Raw genomic sequence first — 13,196 nt, forward strand, 5'->3', positions numbered from 1 at the left:
ACGCTGTGTCTCAGAGGAAAGGAAAAGACATTTTTGTTTATTTCTCTGGTGATAAAGACGCTCAGGGGAGGAGCTGGTGTCCAGACTGTGTGAAAGGTAAATCAGACACTTCACTGCACCACGTTTAACACAACTATCACAATCCTGCTCCTTCCATTTTGAGGAAAACTCAAATTGCAACTGCAGCAGACTCCCCCCCCCCTTTGCTGAGGCAGTGAGTCAGGTCTGATGTGTTGCATTTATTGATTGAGATGCATATTTAATTCATATCTTGTGCCCTTGTTTTATTTATGTCACCTCAACAGTTTGTGATTTTGTCTTTCAGCTGAGCCTGTGGTGAGAGGAGAGATGAGTCATCTTCCTGAAGGATCTGTCTTCATCTACTGTCAAGTTGGAGAAAGAGCTTAGTCAGTGTTTCTCACTTCTTTATTACACCTGCTTACAACAGACTGTCGGTCACACAAATGACATGTGCTGCTTATGCTCACGACTACAGGTCATTGCTTTGTCAAATAGCTTTTTGAAGAATTAAAATTCTCCTTTATTAAATATCATTTTTCAAATTCCTTTTTTTTGTAATTTACAGTGTGACCTTTTAGCCCAAATAATTTTATAGCTGCAGGAAAGGGAAATGCAAGTAATTCTTTGTATTTGTGAAGTCACTTATTAGTTTCCTACTTAATAAATTGATAACAAAGCTTGATTAACCTTCTAAATTAGAGTTTTATTATTTTCCTAAAGATGAAATTATGAGGTGTGTGGGATTGTAAGAAAATTAATTGGAAACCGTATTGATTGATACTGTTGAAGGCATTTTTTAAGAAATATATATTCTATATTAGAAATATTTCCTTGTTTACCAAATTTTCTCTGATGGTCAATTCAACATGTTTGAGTTATTGACAGATTGTCACACAGAACAGAAATGAGAAAATGTTCAATTGAGCTTCAGGGACCAACAAGTGGCATTTTGATGTTTTGTAGATTGAAGAATGATCAATGACTGATCATATATTGTTATTGTTAAAATTAGATGTAATGATAATGAAAATAATTGTTGTGGTCTCAGCCTTACTGGACTTCCTCAGGATGATAATACTACCTTTCTCAGGAGGTTCAATGTCAGTTACTCTGCATACATTAGAATTGGAAGCAGTTTGATTCATGAACAACAGACAATAGCATAGTTCCAAACTGAAGATATTTAAGCCTCTGAGTCCAGTGCTATGTGATTTCAACAATAGACTATGTATGGATCTCATTTAGGCATCTAATTTGTTAAACTGCTCAGCAAGTAACAGAGAGCAAAACAGTAAACTATGAATGTTTTTGGGCAGAAAAACTGTTTCACCTTGTTTCTTTGTTAGGATCTTCATTATCTTAACCCCTAAATCAGAGCTAGTTTTCATGTGGTACACAGTTTAAAACATATACTAAAAATTGACACAAATTACTTTAACATATATTAAACATTGCAGTCATTACAGATGAAAAAAAAAAAACATATATAAAAGTTTCATGAGTAAACCTTCCACAGATATCTATCACATTTTCTAACAAAAATGATAATTTATGTTTTGTATAAACATTGTTTATGTGAAAGTCAATAAGTCATGATTCTTTGAGAACATCTTGAGAATTTCTCTCAGAATAAGGAGATGAGTTTTTAGGAAATAGAGCTGAAAATCCTTCTCACCCTTTCAAAGCCTGTTGTCGCATATGTGTTGCATCATATCAACATCTTAATTATGTCTGTTTCATGCTTCAGTTGGAAGGATTCAAGTAACGACTTCAAGAAGACTCTGAAGTTGAGTGGAGTTCCCACCCTACTGAGATATGGCACAGTAAGAATAACTTCAGTTGGAATTTGCTTGTTTCATCAACATAGGATCTAACTCTTAAATATTTAATGAAAAATCCTCAGAGATGAGTTTGATAATAAGACTTAATTTAGTTTTAATACTTTTTTAGTGTCTCTGATATGCAGCTAAATGAACAGCGAGCTGTGTGGTCTGTCTGTTTCAGCCTCAGAAGTTGGTGGAGGAAGAATGCTTCAAATCGGAGCTGGTGAGGATGATGTTCACAGAGGACTGAGGGATCCTTTGCTGCTCACATCACTCATGAAGCATTCAGGACTTCTCCTCTGTTGAACAGCTGCCACCATTCAGTTTCAGCACCACTGCTTTATTGAATATCGATAACCCATTCATCAGACGTATCTCCCTATGTAACTTGATACAAATCATCAACTGTACAATTGAAATAATGATCATCGCTTTTAATAAACAGCCATTTCATTCATTCTATTACTGGAACCACAGAGCAGATATAACTCTCACTTGTTTTGCTCTGTGTACAATCAGTCAGTCCTGGGGTTGACACATTTCTTCTCATGTAATGTTAATGTAAGACACTACGTAGTTATCAGAAAATCTTGGAATTGTCTTTATTGTGACCATTTAATGTGTTTTTTTTTTTTTTTTGCCTTACAAAAAGACTTGAATAAAGTGACACTCGGTGTTGAACATTTGTGGCAGAACAAAGTTGTGTAATTTGTTGAATGATGACCCCAATGGGGACAAGTGTAAATGTTATCACTAACAATGCTACCGTTTTGAACTACGTTATGGAAAGTAAAAGTTCTACATTCAAAGTTGTACTTAAGGAAATGTACTTCAAGTATCAAAAGGGAAACTTCTCATTCTGCAGTAAAATGTCCCCTGAAATTTCTAATTATTTGGAACGCTGCCTCACATTAACACCTGATTAACCTAAGGTGTTGACCAATGATCCGTAGGAAACAAAAGAAAACAAGACTAAATCAGATTTTCCTAATTTTAAGACTTGAATCTAAACTGTGAATGTAAAAAATGTATTTAGAAAAGACATTTATCACATGTTTCCATTTTTTTCATTGTACTCATTTTTTTTGTTGTGATCAATTCTTAATTATATATTTAATGTAATTGAAATAGAATTTGTGATTGAGTCTGAAAATACAAGAGGCAGTTCAGTTTGAGACGGGAATTAAAACAGGAATAAATGATTTGTATAGTTTCCATTAGATTCATGGACAGTCAATAAGTAATAGAAAGGTCATATAGGTTTCAGGTCAGAAACACTTCAGGTCAGAAAAGTCTTAGACAGGTCTGCAAAAAGTGACTCTTCAACGACAAAATATGTTTCAACCACACTTAGTTATTTTCCACTACAAGTGAAAGTTACAGCTCTCCCAGTTTGGACGCCTTCCGGAAAATAGGACCTTGACCTCGGGCTCTGATTCACCTGCCGCCTCAATACTTACACTGAGCAAATGTTCTCTCACAGGGTCACAAATGGTCCAAACATGAACGGACCTGCGTCAAAATTCACGAGGAATTACATTCCCTCCGCTGATAAATTGTTGTGATATTGGGCAGGTTATACAGGTTCCTTATCTGCAGTATTCCGGTGAACACACACAGGCTGCGGCAGAAGCTGATAGACGAAGAGCTGAAGACATGGCACAAACGGTGAGTCTCCTGCTGCTCATTAGTTACAGTAGCTTTAGCTTTGTTCCTTTACAGGGAAACAGTTTTAAATGTTCTTTGTGTGTGACAAGGTGAAGGCACAGACATGATGTCCTAAATAGGTGTAGATTAAAATATATCAACAAACTTTACTTTCAGTTTGTTCACGTAATGTGTGCAAAGTGTTTTGGTTATATGAGTAAAATAAAACATTAGCATTTTAATGCAACTTTAAAATGTTATTCTATCAAAGAGTTTTCAACAGAAACCAGAATAAACAGGAGGAAGTGTGTGATCACAGCTGCTTTTCAACAATAAACAGATTTATTTACCTAAAAGTGAACAAAATACAGAGTTCTGGTCCATAAGGGGTCGACTGAACAAAAACAGATCTAACAAAGGAGAAGATATATAATGACTGATCAGAGCATTTCAGAAACAAAAGGAGCAAACAAAGACAAACAGCTTAACTAACAGTTCCACCCCCTCAAAAAAACAGTTAATTAGTAAGTCAGCATTAAACATTAACAAATTAGCCAAATTAAATTATAAATCAAAATCAACTTTTAATCTTGAAGTTGGTTGGTGTGTGTGTGTGTGTGTGTGCGTCACATTATAGTTAAATCTCGTGCCTGTCTGATAATGCCTGTTGTGGGAAAAATCTGTGGCATACGATACACTGTACTTTAACTTGTTCTCATACTTAACTTTTTATATTAAAGCATAACCACTTAGCATCATTCAACATCACACAGAGTTCAACCAGCTGCCCCAGGTTCTGACAGGCAGACAGAGTGGTTTTGTTTTGTTTGGAGGATGCAAATGTTTACACAAACAGATCATACAGCCGATAAAGCAGGAACACAATATTCTTTACTCCAATGAACAACAACACTGACCCACAAGGCCTCAGCCGAGTCAAGGCTTATTTATGAAACACAAAACTAAAACTGTCATGGTGTAAGGTTAACTACTAACTAAAGTGAGTTATTGACAGTTAAAGTCCCTGTGTGGCACAAAGTGATGCAACAAGTAAAATGGAGGTAAAAATATCCATGTTTACAATTATCGCTGCAATAACTTAAACAGGTTAGTTTCTAAAGGCGCTTTCACACCGTCCTTGTTTGGTCCGGACCCTCTGACTTAAATATCAGGTGTGAAAGGTTCCTCCGACCAAAAGAGGCGTTCAGGGTCAAACTGAAACATGGTTTGGTTTGCAAAGTGAAAACTATAACTGAAGAGTTTGGACTTTCTTATTTAATGCAGGATAGTGCGTTCCTTTAATTACAATGTGAAACCAAATCTAAACAGATCAAATGGAAACAATGTTGGTTTCAGTCTTTAAGGTGTGAAAACGACTCCAGTAAACTTTCCTCAAAGTCCTGATACATTAGTCGAGTTTCTTTCGTACGTCAACCTGTGGCAGGGCTGTGACGTCGTAGCCTATGACCCTCGTGCTCGTGCACACAAACAAATACAACAGGAAGCCACGATGAAGAGCACTTTGATCACTGCACATTTACATTGACTACATGTGAACTTTATTATTTTTTATTTGTATTTTCATGTTTCTTTTTAGTTTAATGGAAAACCAGGAGACCGGATCGTGATCGACCGTTTGGTCTATCACCACTGGGCCATCTACATCGGAGAGAATGAAGTGGTTCATTTAGTTCCACATGGTGAGTGAAGGACTATATTCACGTTAGAATATCACATGGAGATGATTTGTATTTCATGATGGCACCTTCCTCCTTTCCTCTTTCTTTGCACCCCTGTTCTTCCTGTTTGTCTTTTCTATAAAACACACAGGTGGTGACTCATCTAGCTCGCTGGAGCTTCTGAGCATCAGAGGAGAGGTGAAGCGTCAGAAGCTCGCTGACGTGGTTGGCAATGACAGTTACCAGGTCAAAAATCTGCTGGATAAAAAGTACAGGGCTCGTGATTCCTCTGTCATAGTGAAGGAAGCCTGTGCAATGGTGGGCCGCGAGCTATCGTACAATGATGATACTTACAACTGCGAGCACTTTGCTACGGACCTGCGATACGGCGAGGCAGAGTCTCGGCAGGTGTGTACCTAACTGTTGGGTTTGTTAACCTCGTTAAGTCTTCCACAGCAAAATTAGTGGGTAGATGTTGTGTTACTGTCTTACTTTATATTTACATCAGGAGCAGGTCCTCTCTATGGAGGCAGCCATGTTTTTTACAGTAGCCCAGACTGGACAAACTTAACCTTTTGAGTTTCTATGACGACTGAAGCTGCCACAGGTTCTCTCTCATGTTTGGAAGGGGAGGGTGAGGTGAGGGGTGTTCAGCTGCAACATGACACTTAACCACTAGATGTCACTAAATTCCACACATTCAACCCTTAAATGTGGTTTCATAAGGGGACTGTGGCAGGGCCTAGTGACCTCTGACCTGCAGTTTGTCAATTGTTTAAATAACAACGGTTCTTCTCATCTTGTCTCTCGCAGGTTCGAAGAGCAGCTTGCCCAGCATTGGCAGGCCTCGCTGCAGCCAGGGCTGCAACTAACGACTTTTCTGATAGTCGATTGATCTATCGATCATTGAAACGATTAAGCAAGTAATCAGATTATGAATGTTTCAGCATAGAGGAAAAGGAAGAGGAAAAGAAAAAAGAAGACTTCAGGAAGAAGACATCATCAACACTGGCACTAATGAGACAGATAAATTGTGATATTTCAAACACTCCGGGAAGATGAACAAACTCAAAATCACTGGGTTCATCTGTCACCTTCACTGTGTCGTATACATAATAATCCAGAATGTTAAACTAACCATCTCACAGCCATTAAAGGTCCGATGTGTAAGATTTAGGTGAAAGGATCCACCAGTGTTTCATCTAAATTGTACAAATTGTTGTTTTCTTTACCCTAGAATGGGTCGTTTATATTTAAATACTTCATATGAATATACTTTCACCTCAATCTTACACACTGAACCTGTAAGATTGAAACCAAAAGAAATAATAACAAGATATTTATCATGAGGATAAAAATGACCGACTTATACGAACATTTTCATCTTGATCTAATTTTTGTCTTTATCGTCCGGCCCTAAGTGGAGTAAACGTAGCTTGTAGCTTATCTTTTTTTTTCTTATGTGTGTTGTATTTATTGTGTTTTTATGTTTTTATGTTCATTGTATGCACCAACAACCAGAGCAAATTCCAGGTAGGTGTAAACCTACTTGGCAATAAATACATTCCGATTCTGATTCTGATCGTCACTGGAACTTGGTGATGCTGTGCCAGGAGCCTCCCCTTCTTTGAACACTAGGTGGCAGCAGATTCATAAGCATAGTGTTTAGCTGACCCTCAGCATTATCTTTAAAAAAAAATTGAGAATATCAATTAAACTGCTCTAATGAAGTTTATAATTAAATTAATGAATCATGAACATTTAATAATATCTGAGGTTGATTTGAGCTCAAACCTAGAATCAGGCCAATTATATTTTACAGATTACACAATATTTAGAGAAATAAAACGTGTAACTCTGATATTAAAAAAAGCATTTGTTGCATTTAACACATAAAAAGATGTGTGTTTTACATTAAATCCGGAGTAATAAGGAGGTGTCTCGGTGAAAGTGTCGCTGCTGCAGTCAGGCCCATTTAAGCGGAGGAGCATTCCTGCACAGACATACAGCGGAGGAGCTTCACCCAGAGAAACACACACACACACCGTCACACCGGAGGAGGACGAGCCGGGGAGAGGAGCTTCTCAAGCCGCAGCAGAGACACACACAGCAGCCGGAGCTTCACCCAGAGAAACACACCCCGTCACCCCGGAGCCGGAGGAGGAAGCGGTGCTGTCGCCTCATCGCAGCGGGGGGCCACAGCGTCGTGTGCCCGCTGCCATGTCGGAGTTCCTGGTGGCTCTGCTCGGGGAGCGGCTCGTCGACAGCCAGCAAGCCGAGGTGGACGTGCACTCGCTGGGTTCCGAGCTGTCCCTGCTCGGGCTGTTCTTCGGCTGCAGCCTGAACGCACCATGCAAGCAGTTCAACGGGAGCCTGAGCGAGTTCTACAGCCGCTTCAAGAAGACGTCCGAGCACAAGGACAAGCTGGACGTGGTCTTCGTCTCCTCGGACCAGGACCAGAAACACTGGCAGGACTTTTTGCAGGAGATGCCCTGGCCCGCGTTGCCTTTCAAAGACAGACACAAAAAGGTAAGAGGGCGACGAGAGGACACCAAACCTACCACCAGAAACCAGTGCTGGTTCTCTGGAGAGGGTTCAGTGTGGTTACTGGGTCTGGGAATCACTGGGAACCACTGAACTGGGCCACGGCTGCTTCCTATCTGTGTGTGCACAGGTGTACCTGCTTTAATCTGGATTCATTCTAAAGGTTCACACTCATCTTTAGCCTCGTTTGGATCCAAATCTGAACCGGATCAGTCAAATCAAGTTCAAATAGTTACACAATTACAACTGTATGTACAGGAAACAAATTCAGATTTACAAGAGTCAGTGGTTTCATTTTAACCTTAGAATAAATAAATAGTAACAGTGTGGATGTCAGATATACGTGCATAGAACAAATTAAATGAAAAACTGACTTTTTAAAATCACATTTCAGCCTCTGGACAATAACACAGCCAGCCAGAGGAAGTATTTATCCTTATGATTTGATTTAATCAAGATAATCTACACCCATCAGCCTGCAGTGAGAGAGGGAACTGAAAGAAAGACTTAATTTCCTCTTTGTCCAGTCACCTAAGTTCTGCTCAGGGGTCTGACTACTTCTGGAAACACAATGTTCCAGCTCCACATCTCTGGGCAGTGTCATCATGTTGCATCCAACATGTTTCCCAGGTTGGTGCATGTGTGGGCTGCACAGTAAAGACCTGTCCTGCCATCATCTCCTCTCTAGCTTTCCCTGAAGGGGACAACAAGGCAGCACTCCGATTATTTCTACGTCCCTGATTTGATTTATCTGTCTTGTTAAAGACTTTTATTTTTAGTCCTGCAAATCCTGGACCTTTTTTTAAAGGATTTATTTTTCTGTGATACACATTTCTTTTAAATTGGACTAAATACTTTTTAAAATAAGTATTATCATTATGTTGTTTTATTAAATCATATAATCCAGCAGCTTTTATAGTGGCCTGTACAGTTATATTAGAAGAATTAGAAGTTTTAATATTGAAGACAGATGTTGCCATTGTCTTTTGTTCATAGCTAAAACTACAACACACAAAAAGAAACCACGCATTAACATCCAGAGAAAAAAATGACAGATACAATTTGTGGCTAGTTTCCTTCACTGCTTCATCTGCAGATGTTTAACGAAGAAAATCTTTTCAATCTAAATAAAGAAGGACAATGTTATATACATGTGTGTGTTCTGCGGCCGTCCCAGCATCCTGGAGGCAGCACAGGTCTCTATTCCTAAACCTAAAGGTTATAGCAGTTGAGGCTTAATAAGACACAATGATGAGCTGTATTTACACAGTATTAGTCAAACATGTCAGTGAAGGTGGATTTTCTTTGCAGGGTAAAATATTCTAAAGAGTAAAACTGGCCAAATTATTGTAAATAGGATTTTTGATCCCTTACCTTTTATGTTAAGGTGTGAGTATACAATCAATTTAAATAATTTAACCCTCTAGGGCGAATAAAAATATATATTCATTATCCTGCTCATGATCTACAATAACCATAGTGGCTTCAATGTTAATCCGACATCTTTACCACATCTGTATTTAGTCTAAAATGAAGTACATCTCTCCGTCTTCAGCCAACTCCTCTGTCCTCTGTGCACCTGAGACGTGACTCGGACTGAATCATTGCCTTGTAAATTCTTTCAGATAGCCCATAATGATTTCTGCTCCACTTCATAATGAAGTCCAGGCGTGAATAAAGGCTCGGGGATGACAGGCGAGTGGGGGGTTGTCTTGTTGTTGTCTGGGGCGTAGCACACACCCATCGCCACAGTGCAGCGTCATTGTGTCCTAACTGCATGTGGAAAAATATCTGCGGCATCAACGTAGCCGTCGTTGATCTTCTCTCCGTGTGTCTGTGTGCTGCCTCGGCCTCACGACACAGGAGCAAGGCAGTCGTGTGTCTGTGATTTTGCCGAGGCCTGCACTGCTGCTTCAGCCTGGGCTCCGTCCAGCCTCCGGCCTGTTCTCCCTCTCACCATTGTAACGCTGTGCATGTTTCAGTAAGCAGCTTTAGTACAGTAACAGCCGTTTCTGAATGTGACAGCACACTGAGAGTGTCGTTGCCCCCTCGTCATCCTCTAATTAATTCATGATTTATGCATGTTGGCATTTAAATTGTATTGTAACAGTACAGCAGTGCGCTGTGACCCAAGCCTTCGTTTACACTGCAGCCGTCCTCCTGTACAAACCACTGGAGCTAATCTGTGGACGATTGGATCCTTCAGGGAAACATTTTTAATTCAGAGTTTAGGTTGATGCCTGTTCCCCCTTTTTGTATTGTTGCTTAATTAGTTTCCTATTGTGTTGGGATTTATGCATCGCAGCAAAACACGCGTTTGTTTGTTGACTCGGGACGAAGATGCACATGTTTTATATATTTTTGGTTATGATTAGACGCGTGTTAATCAATTGTGAAAATCATGTTTTGCAGACCAGGAAGTGTGAAGTTAGTTGGTTCCAAAATCAGCTCGGAGCAGCACAGGAAGAGAGGCTGCTCATTATGTGGCAGCAGGTCTGAATGTGAGCGTTACATTAACCCAGGAGGATTTATGTGGCCTGTACAGGGACCTAAAGGGGGAGAGAGGTTGACCCCAGTGACGGCTCTGTTGATTTTGTGGTTCTGTGGAGAGTTAAGTGTCCCCCCCCCCCTTCCTCTCAGGATCTATTCTGCACGGTTCAAGCAGAGCTCATCTCCCGGTGAAGGATGAGATTTTCTTTCAGTCTCGTCTTTCAGAGCCTCAGCGGCCACCTCACTATTCAAACTGTACCTCATCCTCCTCCTCCTTCTCCCCCCCTCCTCCGCCCTGTACTGACTTGGCTATCTCTCTCACTGGAGGCTGTCCTCTTTTCTCTCCACTCAGGGGTTATCCAGGCCTTCCCGTGGCAGGAAATGTTTGTTATTTATTCAAGAAGGGATTGTGTTCTTGATTAAATGCAGCGAGAGAAAGGAAAAAAGTCCGGTGATGTTAACTGAACGACAAGGCCAATATTTTTCTTTTAAGGGGAAAAAAAGGTGAAAACTGTCACGTATTTCTCTGGTGGTTTGTAACCAAAATACAAAGAGTGAAAAGTGTAATTGGTTTTTATATCTTCGTGCCAAGGACATAACATAGATATTTCCTCATGTGCATATTGAAAAAACAAGTTTGCCAGGAATCTTTCACATTATAAAGTCCAGTATTTGAATGTATGGGAAACTTAAAGTAGCCTTTAATTTATTTTTTCCCACTTTTAAGGTGGTATCACTTCAAAACCCCGACAGAGCAGGAAGTCACAACATCGTCTTTTTTTCACATTTCACTGAATACACTCCATTGTATGATTGGGGACCCTCGACGAGCTGGTTCTCAGTGTGTAGACGTCTGCTTGTTTTTCGGCGACGGCCAGCTGTCTGGCGGTCTTGGCTTGCTGGCACTGCCTTACATGGGCTTGTGTTGCGGGAGTGTGAGCGCTCCATGTAAATCAATTAAAGCCCGAGCCAACGCAATGTTAAAAAACCCGACTTGACCGAAGGGGGAGAACAAGCTGAGATGCTGCCAGGGGAGTCAGTCCTGCAGAAGTCAAAGGGGTGTGTGTGTGAGGGGAGGGGGGGTCACATTGCAGTAAGAGAAAGGCCTCTTGTTCAAGTCCTCCTGGTCGGGGGGTTCTGCTCCGTAGCCGGCCCCCAGAGGCAGGACACCCGCTCACTAGGCCCACAGCCAGGGGCTCAGGGTGCAGAGGGGCTTCAGAGAGAGGGGCTGAGCACGCCTTTCATCAATATGTCACCGATCTGCTGAAAACTGCAGTGCACCCCTGACCGTCTTCATGCAGCTCAGCCCTACTCGCCCTCTGACAGCAGAAGCGTCTTGAAGAAGGACCTGAACAGTTTTATCTGCAGGTGCTGATTCTGCGCTCTTGATCCGTCTGTGTCACATTTGTTTTTTTGTGGGAGTGTGTCGCTGGATGTTTTTTTTTCCTTTGTTGTGTTCAGTCACACAGTGTGGGTTGGTAACATGAACAGACATTTTTGAGGCTTTTGTGATGTGGATTGAGAGCTTTAGAGTTAATTGTAGGATTCAGAGAGGAGGTATGCGTCGCCCGTTTCTGCTCAGACTGCCTCTGCTGCAGCTCGTGGGAAAACAAATGCGTGTATGGTATCAGCAGGAAATCCGACTTAGTTCTTAAAGGTCACCACATAGGTAGTATGAAAAAACAAACAGTGTCTGCTCCTAAATAAGCCTTAATATCACTATTTAAAGACAAATGTACTTTAATTTGTTCATTAGTATATCACTGAGACAGCTCCTCTTCTGAATGCAGTAGAAAAATACGAGAAAATCCATACCAAGGCATATGGAACAAATACAAGAGAGTCAACAAGAATGAACTGACATGGATTATTCTACCGATTGAAGCTGTGAACATGAAACGGTGAAACTCACTTTTACATTCTTAACTCTGATCAAAGTACAGAAGTCGCCTAATATGAAGTTGGCTGAGGTTACAGTAAAAGAGTTAATCCTCACTTCAAAGCATCTGACCCCAGCAGATTAAATAATCCTAAAAACACAAAGTTTCATGTTATTATAATATTCAGGAAATTATTAAAAAAAATGTACATACTAACTTATAACAACCTCAAGAAATATAAAATATACCCACGTAAATCCAGATGATTGATTTCAGTCTTTATTTGTTCAGTGGCGACTAGGGGCGAGGTCAAAAATACTTAGGAGTCTGATTTATTAAAGGAAGCTGTATGTTTTCATAGTACCTGTACCAACATGTAGTAGCAGTTGTAGAACGCATTTTAGTGTTACATAATGTTATTATAATTACACAGAAAAAACTACAGGATGTTCTGAAGGACATTCATTACGCATTTATTAGGATTTGCACATCTGGATTTAGTTTCTGAGGTATAATTGTGGGGGCTTTTTTAATAGCTGGTTACATATTTGCATTAATACTTATTTGTCTTGTTCACGTCAGCAACAGCATGTAATTATTTTCCCAAGTCAATGAACCTGTAAGAAGACACTTCTTATTTCTAGTACCATACTTTAAATGCAACTGTAAATCGTTTTTTTCAAATTATTTCAATTTATACATTCACACCATTTGGTTTTGTGTTACTCTTACTTTTTAGTTATGCTGTAAGCTGACCTTGTAGAGACTGTTTGTTACCTTGACTCTGGCTGTGTGCGTGCACGCCTGGCTGCAGCGCTGTACTTTAATATGACTCCATTGTCCTGCAGCTGTGAGGCCTTGTTGCCGTGCGCCATGTTTGACAAGAGCTTATGTAAAGAATGTGTGAAGACACCTGCTCCGCTGAAGTTGTTCAGGGCCACAGGGCATGGAAACCGAGTAGGTTTGTGAGGGTTCAGGATACTTGGCAATGCCAACTGTTACATCTCACCCCACCAGGCTTGTGTTACTGTCTTCTTTCACTGCCCATTGTGTCCTCTTCACTTGCAGATCTGTTATATTAAGAGAGGCGACAATGGAGATCTCATCAGAGG

At 40.4% G+C, this 13,196-nt stretch overlaps 3 protein-coding genes across 3 annotated transcripts in view; all 3 read left to right on the plus strand.

The window, feature by feature from the left end:
- Positions 1–2,530, plus strand: part of txndc17 (thioredoxin domain containing 17) — a 2,713-nt gene extending 183 nt beyond the window's left edge. Inside the window, exons 1-4 of the mRNA XM_061072909.1 lie at positions 1–96; positions 326–407; positions 1,769–1,844; positions 2,026–2,530. The exon at positions 1–96 is cut by the window's left edge and continues 183 nt beyond it. Of these exons, the coding sequence (XP_060928892.1) occupies positions 1–96; positions 326–407; positions 1,769–1,844; positions 2,026–2,094 (323 nt within the window). The 3' untranslated portion in view covers positions 2,095–2,530. The remainder of the gene's footprint in view (positions 97–325; positions 408–1,768; positions 1,845–2,025) is intronic.
- A 769-nt stretch (positions 2,531–3,299) lies between these two features.
- Positions 3,300–6,746, plus strand: LOC133003244 (phospholipase A and acyltransferase 4-like). The gene is made up of 4 exons (XM_061072911.1): positions 3,300–3,512; positions 5,089–5,191; positions 5,322–5,578; positions 5,984–6,746. The coding sequence occupies exons 1-4, from the start codon at positions 3,501–3,503 to the stop codon at positions 6,095–6,097; spliced, it is 486 nt and encodes a 161-aa protein (XP_060928894.1). The 5' UTR covers positions 3,300–3,500; the 3' UTR covers positions 6,098–6,746.
- A 487-nt stretch (positions 6,747–7,233) lies between these two features.
- Positions 7,234–13,196, plus strand: part of nxn (nucleoredoxin) — a 55,461-nt gene continuing 49,498 nt past the window's right edge. Inside the window, exon 1 of the mRNA XM_061072910.1 lies at positions 7,234–7,699. Coding sequence (XP_060928893.1) covers positions 7,391–7,699 — 309 coding nt within the window. The 5' untranslated portion in view covers positions 7,234–7,390. The remainder of the gene's footprint in view (positions 7,700–13,196) is intronic.

Source organism: Limanda limanda, chromosome 6, assembly GCF_963576545.1.
Source record: "Limanda limanda chromosome 6, fLimLim1.1, whole genome shotgun sequence".
NCBI lineage: Eukaryota > Metazoa > Chordata > Actinopteri > Pleuronectiformes > Pleuronectidae > Limanda > Limanda limanda.